Source organism: Amphiura filiformis, chromosome 6, assembly GCF_039555335.1.
Source record: "Amphiura filiformis chromosome 6, Afil_fr2py, whole genome shotgun sequence".
Taxonomy (NCBI): domain Eukaryota; kingdom Metazoa; phylum Echinodermata; class Ophiuroidea; order Amphilepidida; family Amphiuridae; genus Amphiura; species Amphiura filiformis.
Window position 1 is genome coordinate 45032993 of NC_092633.1, and position 14310 is coordinate 45047302.

Genomic DNA, 14310 nt, shown 5'->3' on the forward strand with positions numbered 1-14310 from the left:
GATCACAATTAGTGACGTATTAGAGGCTACTGACTTGAAACACTGCCCTCTATGTTTTTATATTGTATACATGGTGTCCTGAAAGAACTGTATCATCGGAAACTGTTTTTTTTGCGTATTTTAACGCATGAACCAAACATAACTAAATAGCTGATGTGGTTGAGGAATATATCAGCTATCACATAGTTTTTGAATTTTGACAATTGACCACTCTGTTTTTGAAATAAAGGAATTTTACGAAACTACTTCATTTTTAGCCCGTTCCATGGAGTCAAATATCTGTCGATGACAAAAGACGCCTTGTGCGCTAATGATGTGCAGTGATTTATACAGATCATCGATTGATATTTGAATCCGTGGAAAGGTTTGAAAATGAGGGAGTTTTGTGAAATTCTTGTATTTCACGAACGATGTGGTCAATTGTCAAAATTCAAAAAGTATGTAATAGCTGATTTATTCCTCAACCACACCAGTTATTTAGTTATGTTTAGTTGTGGCGTTAAAATATCCAAACAATTAAGTTGCTGATGATACAGTTCTTTCAGGGACACCCTGTATCACCCGCGTACAAAAAAATAAGCAAAAAGGGTCTTTTCTTTAATGGCTGGGTGCGATATGTGAGTATCTCGTTAAGGGTATCAAAAAGTGTACCTTAATTGCACAGATGTTACTCAGCTGAAAAATCAGTTGAAAAGAAGGTGTGTGCTTTTTCATTAGTTTTTCAGGAGTTTTAGGTGTGTTCATCATGACTCATACAATGTAGTAGTAAAATACTTGTTTATGGTAGGACAACTACTGCATATAGTATTGGCTTTGGGTCTATTTTAAACTAATGAAAAATACTTGCTTTGGGTACTTTTTGAAGGGCCCTGTATATGGGTGATATACAACATGATATACAAGTGCCTCCCTGGGTGCGAATCTCTCTTTCACATTTTCAAGTTTTCGAATTATCACATTCTCTTTGGAAAAAAAATTCCATTGCTTTTCCGTGACTTGACCTTTATTTATGAAATTTCGAAAGCCACAATCAATATTTCATATCGTTGGGCAGGGAAAACCTCCCATGTGTCATTGGCCCCTGAACATGTTTAAAGCAAAATCTCCTACATGTATGTAACCTCTTCGTAATTTTGTTTTAAACATGTTCAAGGGCCACAAGTACATACTGAAATACCATAATTAACAAATATCAAGCCTCCATTCCACTTTTCCATAATTTTACATATTTTTAAACGACCAAACTTGTAAACAAAAACTATAAATTAGTTTCCGCAAAATTTCAAAGTACTTGAGATTGACAATATAATGGGCTATTCCATTTAAAATCCACACTACCCCTGTGGAAGATTTTGGAAATATCTTCCACAGAGGGAGTATGTTTTTCAAATGTAATTGGTCAGAGTTAATCATTTTGAAACCCATACTCCCCCTGTATTATGGCTTTACCTATATCTTCCACAACTGGAGTGAGTATTTCAAATGGAAGTTACCCAATTGTCTATTCTATTCAAAATGTATACTCCCTCTGTGGCAGACTTTAGCTAAATCTTCCACAGGGGTAGTGTGGATTTTAAATGGAATAGCCCGATACAGGTTGCTTACTTAGTATTGATACAGCTCCTGATTGGAATGTTAATAAGCCTCGGAAGAACTGTCTGTCTGGTCTTGCTATATCAAACCTGCAAGACAATAATATAGAATTGAAGACAAAGATAAAAAGACTAGGTTGTGTCTGACGTCACTGTCAATCAAATTCCCTACGATCCTTGATTGGTTAATAGCTCGTAAAAGGAAGGTCGATTTATCTGGTGCCACTCGGAGAAAAGGAATAGCAGAACATGGCGAAAAATTACGTACTTTTACAAGGCAAAAAGCAACTTTTCTAGGCATTGTTGACATGGTGCCTTCGTGAAAGAAAGTTTCCTAACATAAAGACCTAACTTTTGAGATGGTTTGTATGTTTGAAGGTGCAAAATTAACAATAAGGCACCCGGTTTTACCGCCACGTTCAGCAACTCATATCATCACGACATTTGTAAACAAACCGTGTTCGAGTTTGATTGACAGATGACGTCAGACGCAAACTAGTCTTCTTTGTCTTCCATTATAGAATAGAAGGCCCATTCAGTGATTCCAGGGAGAGTGTAAAAAAGTCATAAACATTGTCATTAGGTATTTTTAAAATGAAAAATTGGGCAAAAATAGGAAAACAGCAGTATTGACAAAGTTGAAGCTATAAGTAAAGAAATTACAGATTCATTTAAAATGTCCTATTTTGTCTTATGGTTTTTATCTTACCAATAGTATACAAATATTGACTGCTATGATGGGCATGGTTAAAATTATAGGCCCAAGGTGATCTCAAAACCATGACTATGCCCTGAGGCGTAGTAGCTGTTATATCGATTAAGAAACTCTCTCCAAATTAGACTACGCTAATGCCCTGGTTGCAGATCTACAGATATTGCTTGTCTCCAGCGCTTACAGAACAGAGCTGCACATATTGTATTCCAAGTCCTTCATCACCACCTGACTCACACTGGCTTCCCATCAAAAAAACGAATCATGTTCAAAATAGTTTTATAATTGAGTGACCTGTCACCAATCTACCTGTCTGATTGTATGAAGACCTATATCCCAACCAGAGAGGCTTTACGCTTGGCCCTAAGACGTAATCATCTAGTTGTACCCATGAGCAGTAGATTAATTGGTGATAGGTCTTTCAGGCTCCCATCCCTCTAAACGTCAGAGTTTCCCCCACTGTAGATGGTTTCAAGAGCAGGCCCAGACGTTAGGAAGGGGGGCCCCCCCCAATTTGAAAAAAGTATACAAAAAGTCCCAAAATTTTAGAATCGGGTTTTTTACGCTTTTTTTGACAAAAAAAGTCCACATTTTGGGAAGAAAGTCCACTTTTCACAAAATCGCCCCTCCCCCAAATGAAATCCTGCGTACGGGCCTGTTCAAGAGTAACCTAAAAACTCACCTGTACTGATTGCTGCTGTATTAGGCCTTTTTGCTTGTTTTCCAATATTCTATTTTGTATTTTTGTAAAGTGCTTTAATCAGGTTTTGGAAATATACTATAGTATTAAAGTGCTGTTTATTATTGTAATGTGAGAAACTTACCTATCAAATACAGAAACTGTGCATATGGCAAGTAGAAAGTAGTACATAGACAGTGCCGGTTGCCCCATGCGACTATATTGCTCTAAGAATTGCTGATCACCTGTCTTATCTGACAGAGGGATGGGATCGCTTAACATGTACACTATAACACACTGCCAAAGTGCAAAACCAGCTAGAAGACCATGGCAGAACAGACCGAATGTCAGAAAAGTTCTGTGTGTTGACTGAAAAGAAACAGAATATCATTACATTAGGTTATAAATTGTAATAAACCAAATGAGGCGTTGCAAATTTCCAAAAGGGAGGCATTTATTATAAGTGAATTTTCAGTGAAAAAAGCTTGAAAATCGGCGGCAAATTTAGGAAGAATCACTCACTTCCGGCTTCAAATTCAAGATGGTGGTGCTCATGGAACCACATGGAACATGATTTTTTAGCTGTAAATACAACTAAAATACATCCGTAAGTACACCATCAAGCAAGATAATCATAGGTGGTACCTGCTCAAGAATCAGGCATAATGTGTACATCCATATCAAAACGATGCACTTTTCGGCTGCTACATGTGTCTCATTTCACAAAGTAGCTAGGAATAAATACCAGACTCATCTCATGTGGAGGTCACTTCAAATCAAGTCACATGGTTTAGGAATACAGAGAACATAATACATTTCTTAACCGTGTGACTTGGGGATGATTTGAAGTGACCTCCACTTGAGATGAGTCTGGTATTTATTCATAGTTATTATGTGAAATGAGACACATGTAGCAGCCGACAAGTGCATCCTTTTGGGATGTACACATATGTTTGTTGATTTTCAGACCCTCCAACAGACCCCCCCTCTAAATACTTGTTTGGCCGCCAACAACTCATTTTTTGGCCAATTTTGATGACAAAGGTGTAAAAATGCTCAGGAGATCATACTTCATCAAATAATCTGTTTCGTTAAGAAATTTGAACCATCACCTTTTTTTAGGACTAAATGAATTGCTACATGTATGCGTACAAGTTTTGGAAACAAAGACAAAGTATATGTCTTCTTCTCAGCTTTTCAACAGGCTAGTGTCACAACCGTTAAAGTAGAGCAAACTACTAAGTGGCAGGGTTTTCTTTAAGCATTTTACTGAGTATATTCAATTTTTTAATGTGTGTTTCAATTTCACTGAATTGTTGACCCAATTTTTTTCACCAGGGTGCTCTAGAATCTTTTTAAAAAAGAGGGGGGGCGGTGAGGTTGAGGTCATAAATTTCCCTTCTGCAATTTTTCATTAGTAACTACTCTTAGTAACTACACTCCCATACCACCCTCTAGATATTTGTCTCAAATCAAATCACACCAAGACAAAAATATCAGGTATTTCTATATCAAATGATGGAATACCGTATTCTTTCCACTAACCGCCCAGGGCGCTTCACAAAATCATTTTGAGTGGGCGCTTATATTTTACATTGTTTAGACCAACAAGATGTAAAAAAGGCCCAAAATATTGGTGAGACAAAACAAACGCTTGCAAAATGCATGTACCAACATAGACGAGCCAGCACTGGTTGTAGAGACTCGGCCGTCTATACACACTTGGACAGTTCTAGTCCAGTTGCCTAGATTGCAGTTCAAAATATTACATTGTTTACTACCTGGATGAATGATAATCTTCACAAACCCAAAATATTCATCTACCATCATCAGTGTTTCATATGTTTCAGACCATGATTCAGATTTGCATGTGCAGTTAATAAACTGATATCAGTTTGCTTATTGTCACTGGGTGGGTGCTTATAGGAGCAATGAAATGAATACGGTACATGGGATACGTTTTCAAGATTTTTTAAGCGTTGGACTTTTAAATTTGAAGGGGTACGCAAAGTGTGAACTATTTGTGCATTAAAGAAAACCCCTAAGTGGTAATCAACTCTCATGACGAAATTGTTGGCTCCTCTGTCTCAACATTGGAAACTTGGATTGTGGTTCTGATGGCTAATTGTGCAGCCTATTCGATCTTTGCCCAAAATATGCAGAAAAAGACATTAGTTTAGGCCATGTTCAACAATTCATGGTGAATTTCACATACATTTTGTAGCTCTAAGATATGGCTGCACTTTCTGATATTCCCCTATTAATATCATTACATAGTGCCCTATATATCATTTAGTCTACCCAAAACCACATAGTGTATACTGCATAGTGCTGTGTATGTTATGATATTATGGCGATAATGGCCTTCCATAGGTGTGGGTTCTAGATAGCTAATGATAAAGTCTTGATGAACCTGTAGAAAATTTCCCTGAATGCGGTAAATCTTTGCAGAGGTTATGCCAAACATAGAAAATAATGAGACGTTGATAGCTAAACATGAATATTTATGAGTAGTCATCCAATCATGTACAGAGATAACAAAGGTCACATGTTCATCATAATTTGTTACATGTGTATACCCAATCCATATTGCCTCATTTACATATGAATGACTTTAACTTCCACACGACTCTCTGTTGAGGCGGTTCAAATTTCTTGACTGAGAGAACCCATCTAAATATGTCGCCTATAAAAGGATTAGAACAATTGAGTCGATGGTATGTGACTAAGAAATAAACCGTATATAGCAGCACAGTGATATACAGCGGTTTGTATGCAGTAGTCACGCAATGCCGGCCATGGTGATTGGCTGGCTGTAGTATAAGAGAGAAGGGGGTTGACAGGATCAGATCCCTAATCAGATTGAGTAGATGGAAGCGGTTCATATGCAATAATATAGGCATGCAAATAATGCTAGCATTAGTATGAGTCCGCTGAATCTGAATCTCTTTGTGAATTCTCTATGCTTTAAAGACAGAGGGCAGCATATCTAATTATTTAATGGTGATCGGCGTGATAAGTGAGTGAATAAGGGCGGCATAAAGGGCTAGTTAACAGTGCAGCTCAGTGCCTCACGGCTGATCCCCGATTCACTAATTCAAGAGAATTCATACGTAACATGAATTTAATACAAAGAGACAAATCCAGATACGGCAGTCTGTCAATCTCATACCGGCATTCGTTCATGAAAGTTCATCTAAGTTTGTATATTCAATGTTTAAAGTTAAAAAAGAAAGTTATTCCTACCGCTCGGAACTTTCCTCTAAGCAGGCCTTTCAGCACTTTACAGAGTCAGTTCAAAACATACCTGAACACTGAGACAAATTCTTGTGTCTGCACAAGACAGACAAAACTACTGTTCCTGTATTCCCTGCCAAGGCCAAACTACATGCGGCCAATGTAAGGTAACTTACATAGGGGAGACAGAATGCTCCTTGAAAACACGCTTTCTGGAGCATATAAAAGACCAAGTTCTTCGAAATCAGAAGTTTCAAACCACATCCACATTGTACATTTTCTGAACTTAGACCACAGTCTCAGTCTGACAGGTACATGTAGGAATAACTTTCTTGTGTTTGGATAAAAAGTTTTAAACTTTAATCATACCGGTTTTATCAACATTTTGTTTCAAATTGTATTATCTTATGCTATGAAAACCTACCACTGCAGCTTGTGTTGTGGTGATGTCTGACTCAACTTCTGGTTGCTGCTGTCTTTGTTGCTCTTTCTCTCTTCTCTTAGCTAATCTACCTTTGTCTTCACTTGTGAAACCACCTGCAAGGAGCATTAAATACACACAATTGTCTTATACTTGTTTCATACTTTCCTGCCGCTCACCGCTTTGACGACGATTTGGCTTCACCGTGCAGTCACACCATATACTAATGGCGACCAGCGGCAAGCCAATATATGAATCACTCCACTGCTTTGCCAGAAGTGGCAGATCGCTAGGAGTTATATTCAACATTAGCTTTCATAGTCATGCTGCTACCGCTCAGCAGTGTTCTGCTCTGCTTGCAAAAAGTGCAAGTGGTAAGATGAAGCGTCATGTGGCTCAGCAGCAAGTGGCAGAAAGTATAAAACCAGCATTACATTCTGAGAGATATAAAGATTCTTAATCATAACAGCTGTGCTTCATGTTGGGCACTCCAAACAGGCCACTAAAACCCCATCACTAGACATTACTATGGACTTCACTTCATAGTGACAGTCTACAAATGGCACAAATTTCACATTGCACAACTATTGCAACATTTGAAAGTAATTATCGCATACATGCATGTTATGTAACCCCTATTGCATTACAATATTATGCAGTAAAAGTAAAGCCAAGAAATATATCGTTTTTAAAAGCATTCACCATGCACATCACGTTATGCCCATTCAGTATGCAATACAGGCCACGTGTAACATTGGGCTATCATATTCTGAAAACACCAAAGGTCTAGCGTACCTGGTTCTAAAGTTACGAGGTTTTGTGACGTGTATTTTCTTATGTATTTTATTGTTTTTTACTCCATATTTTTGGCTTTATCTCAAGTTGCTGCCTTTGGCCCCCTTGGACCAGATTGTGTCACATATGTCAAGGTGCCCCTCTACTCACTCTTTCTTTCCATAAATAGTCTTTCCACAGGTTGGCTTGGTAACACTGTCACCTGAGAGGCTTGTTGCTGTTGCTGCTGAGTCTCTTCTTCTTCATCAGCTTGTTTATCACCAGTAATGATATCTTCTGCTGCTAGCATCATGTCTACTGACATGGCTAGAAATAAAAATAAAAAGCACATTGATTTATAGTGCGCTACGCACAGGCACAACGCCTAGATGTTGATCCACAAGCCTCAGCACGCGTTATAGGTCGTCGCTGACCACAACCGTACTATAACAGCCCCATATCATTCCATAAACCACATAAACAACTCTGAGACTGGGCAGCTTACGATCGCAGACCCTAGACATTGCACAATTGACCTACACTGCCAGGATCAGCTCCCTGAGTTTCATACCGGTTACAAGAAGACAATTAGCAGTAAGTTCCTTGTTCAGGAGAATATCAAGCTGACTCAAGTTTTCCACAAGAGCATACTAAACCACTGGTTTGAACCCGCAACCTTTTGCACTACAGTCCAACCTCTCTTATCCAGACCTCTTTTATATGGATCTCTCTGTTATCCGGCTGTGAAATTTTCAGATGAAAACATGTTTTTGATGATTTAACACCTTAATTCCATGCTCTGAATGCTTAGAATGACATCTATATTGCACAAAGCATTCTAAAGCCATCTTTTAGTGCTATTATCCCATATTAGCACAATCTTTTGTTGTCACAATTTCAGTCCTTGGAACTTCCAATACAGAATTACATGTAAGTCACTTATCCGGATTTTTCACTTATCCGGACAATGCTTGGTCCCATCATGGCCGGATAAGAGAGGTTGGACTGTAGTTTAAACACCTTATCGATTGAGCTACAAAGAGGGAAAACGACAAGCAAATAAATTTCGCACATTGATCAGCACTTACAACCATGATGATATTCCTAACCCTAGCTATAATCTCTCAATCCCAACCTTAAATCTAACCCAACTCTAAAATACTGCTTTTATTTGAGGTTCTGGTTAAAACTATGCATACAAATGTATATAGATCTCACCTTGGACCCATAGTTGTAACAAGAACCTCAATATAAAAGCAGTATTTGTTTTATCAAAAAGAACACCAGGTGCTCCGGTTTTCCTCCTGCTTCTAAAATTGGACCTCTTACCATATCCCTGTCGCGTCATATTCGGTTGGCATCCCTATAATTTAGTAGCCTCTGAGCACTATGGGGTTTTGCATGGCTTTGACCAAATGTTATATATATATATAAAAATATATTTCAGGAGAAAGTAGGTTCTTACCTTCACCATCCGCATGATAATTCTCATCACCAGAAGTTGGCATCCTATGGAAGAGAAAATTAAATAGACAGCATGTATTTATTAGCGCTCAGTGGTGAGAGAAACATAACTATATGTGACTCCTCGCCACAACTGAGCCCGGATGTCGCCAATCATCATTTTTGAGATATTCAACCAAAATATTCTGCTTGAAATTAGCTTTAAAATGATGTATATCATGTCTATAGTACTTGACATTTAAGTAGTGAAAATCAATAAAACAGTCAATAAATCCTTTCTTTCCTATTGTTTATTGTTAAGTTCGATGGAGCATATCTCAATAGTGGCACTGGCAACATCCGGGCTCAGTTGTGGCGAGGAGTCACATATACATTTGAGTATCCTGAAGGCCAAAGGAATTTAATCATTTGTTTGCAAAGTTGATTTTTTTTGCCCATTGTTAAATATCTTGGAAAATGGACCGATCAGGTAAAAATGATGACAAAAATGATTGGAAAGAGCAATCTACTTTATTTTTTCAGTACTTACTGCCAATCACATTTTCATGAGTATGTAAAAGTTTCAAGAACAACAGTACAAAAATATTACTACTACAAGGGGTGATTTAAGCAGAAACTAAGCTTGTAATCACTGTTGGACTTGAAGTCAATCTTAAGAAGTGGACTGATCATGGAAATTATCTCCTGTGAATTCCTGGCACATTTTTTGTCATCGTAAAGATATTTATTTCGAATTATAAGTTGTGTTCATTTCATACAATAGGGTTTGGCTGAATTTTTCACATTTTTCCCATCCAAGGGTGGGTTTAATAAACTTTCATAGGAAACCATTACATAACATTACTCAACAACAAAAACTTTATTCACAAAAAAATAGATCCTTGCACATTGTGTAATACACAACTTAATCTCTGCATCAGTGACGCTGTTTAGAGTCTAAGCTTTTCTGTGACACCCTATTTGTTAGGGATTATTTTCAAATTATCTAAGAAAATTGAAAATAATTGAGGATGAAAGAGCTTGGCTGTTACGCATTACATACAGGCCAATATGAGTGCCTTCTTAAGTAAAGAAGTACTGGTTATGCAGTTAATTAAGAACATTGTAAAGATAAAGCCCTTTCCATCCTGATAATGGGCGAACATAGTGTAAAATACCAAATTTTCCCGCGCTACACGTGCACATTGTCCCAATAAAGCCTTTTAACTTGAAGACATACAGTCTCTATGTATTGTATGATGCAACTGTAATATTTTTCATCTCTGCCCCGAAATTTTATTTTGCCCCCCCGACCAAAAAAGCTGGCTACGCCTCTGGGAGTAGGTTTTATACATAAGGTCACAGGGTCTCCTTTAATATTCTGTTGGCAAAAAAGGGCAAATCTGTTGAAATACCTTGCCATCTTTTTCTTCTTCCTCTGTCTTCCGCTTCCTGGGGGTGGTCTTCCAAGTGGTCCATCTCCTTCCATACCATCATCTAAAGGACAACAAAGCACATTAAATGCATTACTTAAGAAGTATAATTATCAAGTAGTAATTTGTGCTTGGCAAAACCAGTAAGTTTTTACTTACTAATATTTCGTCCATTTCGTTGGAGGACTTCATCAGATGTGGGCATCTGATCCACTTTCCCGGGAAACTGGCTTCCGGTTTTGAGTAGTCTTTTACTTCCAGTCTTCAAAAGTGGGTCAAATATGTGACTTAGAAAATAAGATGTGTGTGGGGTTTGGGTACATGTCTTTTTTTACATACATGATGTGTGTGGGGTTTGGGTACATGTCTTTTTTTACATATGTGATGTGGGTCAAATATGTGACTTTGGAAATAAGTGCCTTCCTCTCTATAAAAATTATTTATTTTGAAGACTGGAAGTAAGACTACTCAAAACCGGAAGCCAGTTTCTCGGGAAAGTGGATCAGATGCCCACATCTGATGAAGTCCTCCGACGAGATGGACAAACCTTGCCAAGCACAAATTACTACTTGATTTGATATACATGTACAAACCCATGATGAATCTATTCACTGAAGTATAATATGATAATGATTCCCTGCCTGCATAAATATATACATGATGTGTGTGGGGTTTGGGTACATGTCTTTTTTTACATATGTGATGTGATCAAGCAAAATCAATCAGAAGTTGGAAATATTGATTTTAAGATATAGCCAAACAAAGAAAATATTTCCTTTTGTTTCCTATATTGTTTTGGAAACTCTTTAACTGGTCTTCCATGGAGACCACGCCGAAATTGTCTAAGTGCAATGACGTAATTTATTTGTGCTCAGTTGTCGTCAGCCTTCATTGTATTCTGGGACGTCATTGCACTCGACAATTTCGGCGCCCAGGAATTTTGAGAGACATATGTTTTTATGGTCACTATGAGCTTGTTTTGAATAAAACCATGTGATTTGTGCTTGATAATTAATTTTCTTACATATAAAGCATATTAATGTTGCGATTGCCAGAGACTTCCTTTAAGACTAGATGGTTATAAGTGAATGTTCTTAGTCATCCAGTAGTTTCAAGCAGAGTTTTGGAATTAAATCTAATACTGGAACTTACTTTTTGCGACGTTGCGTCTGGAACCACCAGACTTCATCAGGCAACTAACCCGCTGGGCTGGTCACATGATTTAAAGGACACTGGACACTCAAATAAGAACGAGGAAGTCGTTATTCTTGATCAGGAGGAACAATGGCATAGGAGAGGCATAAAAGAAGCCATTTGGGAATGCATTGAGTAACCATTAACTTATCTCATGCATGGGACCGGGCCATCGGGACGATACCTAGCCGTCTATCACATGACCAGCCAAGCGGGTCAGTTGCCTGATGAAGTCTGGTGGTTCTAGACGCAATGTTGTAATAGTTGCAAAAAGTAAGTTCCAGTATTTGATTTAATACCAAAACTCTACTAGATGGTTATGATTGATTAGGATAGGGTCAGATCAGCAGGAATATTTAGGAGTAGGATCAAAGAAGATTATACCCACATCACCACAATGCACCATGCTTTTGCAAAAGACACTAAAAATGGTTCCTGATGAAGGCAAGTTTACAGCAGCAATTGGATGGTATTTATGGGTAACTAGGGGTCTTATGCACTCATTCCAAGTGTTCACAAATTAAATGCTTGTGAAAGTAAGACAAGATAGGGTTATGATTATGAAATTTGAAATGAAACATGGTGTCCCGTATTTTTGACACATAGCATAACAAAAGGGTAGTTACTGATAGACAGAGAGATCAACATAGCATCTCTTTTGATGTTCATTGATGTATGTAGACCCCACACTTCAGCACTTAAATTTCGGAAGGCTACTATAGCATAACAAAAGGTTACTTCCTGATAGATGCACAAATCCATTAGAGTGTGAAATTGCTTATTTGCACATGAAAGAATATTATAATCCTTCCCTGGTGCATGAGTGTATAAAAATATGTCATGGTTTGCACTGACTGAAGAAGTTCAAATTTCACAAAAGTGACATGTACATGAGGGACATTGAGACCAAAACCTTATACATGGTCACAAATTAAACCAGGTACCGACAAATTCAAAAACTTGAGATGTGCAATACTTTCAGAATTCAGAGAAGGTTTTGCAGGTCTGAATTTATCACAATAGACTACAGAGAATGCTATAACAAAATTTTAAAGTGAAATTTGTATCATTTTCTGCTGTTCTTACAAATAAATTTGTCAACACTGAAATTTTCAGAAAGCAGGACTGTCCCTCTTTTTCACTTTGGTAAACCCCACATGCAGATCTGCATGTACAACACATGGTGTATTCTGGGATGCTGTGAAAATCTTGTTTGTGATCAGCAGAAAGATTTATAGGTGTATGATCAACACATTGAGATTTCAAATCAGGGTTAGGATAGGCAGCACTTCTTCAAATGTGATCGTACACCACAAATCAGCCGTAAAGTTGGCCCGGTCAATTTTGTTTTATTTTGTGTTTAGAAAATACATATCATAAGCTTTAAAATGGTATATATCATTTGACTTCAAACAATATCGCTCATTCTACAAAATCCGGTGCCAATCCACTAAAAAAATTGAAAAAATAAAAGTTGTTCAAAAAAACCTGCTTTTTGTGTTTTTTAAAAGTAAATGTATCACTACTTTCAGATGTAAAAAATGGCCAACACCACTTGCATATTTTTCTTTCAGGATGTCATGATGTTTTTTAACATTAAAACTCAATGTAATGTCAGCTACGTTACCGACTATAAAATGGGCTGTTTTTACTCAATCCAAGGTCATAAAAAGCAAATTAAAGATCACTTGAGTGAATGTAAAACAGATTTCACCATTTCATAGAAGTTTTGAAGATGCATAAATGAGTGTGTAACGTAGCTCACAGTAACGTAGTTCACTGGTTTTTAATGTTTTTAATGTGATTTGCGAACGTTAGAACATTATGTCGGTTAATTCTAATATAAATGGGGTTCGACCACTGGTAGCTTTCACATATTATTAGGAAGTACATGTAATACAAGTGCATACTATAGAATTCTGGTAACGTAGCTCACCAATCTTAACATGGTCGGTCGAAATTTCAATGTTTACAACATTTCTATGCCAAAAATGCTACAGCATCACGATTTTTACTGTGATTTTTAAAAACCTATGAGTGTTTCCTTTCAAAAACCGCAAATTACATTGATACCTCTGGTTTATTTCTTTCCAATAACGTGTGTTAAAAAGGGGTAACGTAGCTCACAGCGTTTTGGTGGAAAGTCCAATTTATTTTAGAATTACACAAAGACATTTTAATCACTAAAAAATAATGTTGATAAACAATATGATGGTGCGTTATCTAATTAAAAACAACAAATATGTAAAGAAATCGCATTTATTCAAAGAAAATATTTAGGGTTAGATGTGACACTTGAGCTGTGGAAACGCATTTTTAGCGATTTTTGAGCCTTTGCAAGGGTTAATCAGGCTGAAGAAAGCATTTAAAGTATGAAAACTATATATGTCCGTGTAGATCTCGTTGAGTTCTACCAGAAAAACAACATATTTGATGCCCTAAATGCTCGACAAAGTTTTTGTGGACCAAAGAATGGAAAAAAGGCTATTGGCACCGGATTTTGTAGAATGAGCGATATCCAGAAGCAAGGTTATGGTTTGTTGAACTGTGCTCCTTCAACAAAATGGTACCTTTTTCGGTTCTACATGTGTCTCTTTTTCCACACTGCTGGTAATAAATATCAAACAGTCATAATTGGCGGTCATTTCAAATCATCCCCAAGACAATGAGGTTCAGGAATGTCCTCTCATTGTTAATTGTTGGTTATACATACCTAGACAAAATGCAATGCTTTGTAATCCACCACTTGAACAGGATTTAGCCAAAGCAAACAAAGACTAGAGCTATATAAGGATTCTATAGAAATAGGTAGAAGATTGACTTGC

The 14310-nt window shown here is 37.3% G+C and overlaps 1 protein-coding gene across 3 annotated transcripts in view; it reads right to left on the reverse strand.

The window, feature by feature from the left end:
* Positions 1–14310, reverse strand: part of LOC140155479 (uncharacterized) — a 36684-nt gene that overhangs the window by 5748 nt on the left and 16626 nt on the right. For all 3 annotated transcript variants that reach the window (XM_072178344.1, XM_072178343.1, XM_072178345.1), the window contains 6 exons: positions 10274–10355; positions 8881–8924; positions 7587–7742; positions 6645–6757; positions 3129–3352; positions 1606–1682 (listed from right to left, as the gene is read on the reverse strand). In XM_072178344.1, coding sequence (XP_072034445.1) covers positions 1606–1682; positions 3129–3352; positions 6645–6757; positions 7587–7742; positions 8881–8924; positions 10274–10355 — 696 coding nt within the window. The remainder of the gene's footprint in view (positions 1–1605; positions 1683–3128; positions 3353–6644; positions 6758–7586; positions 7743–8880; positions 8925–10273; positions 10356–14310) is intronic.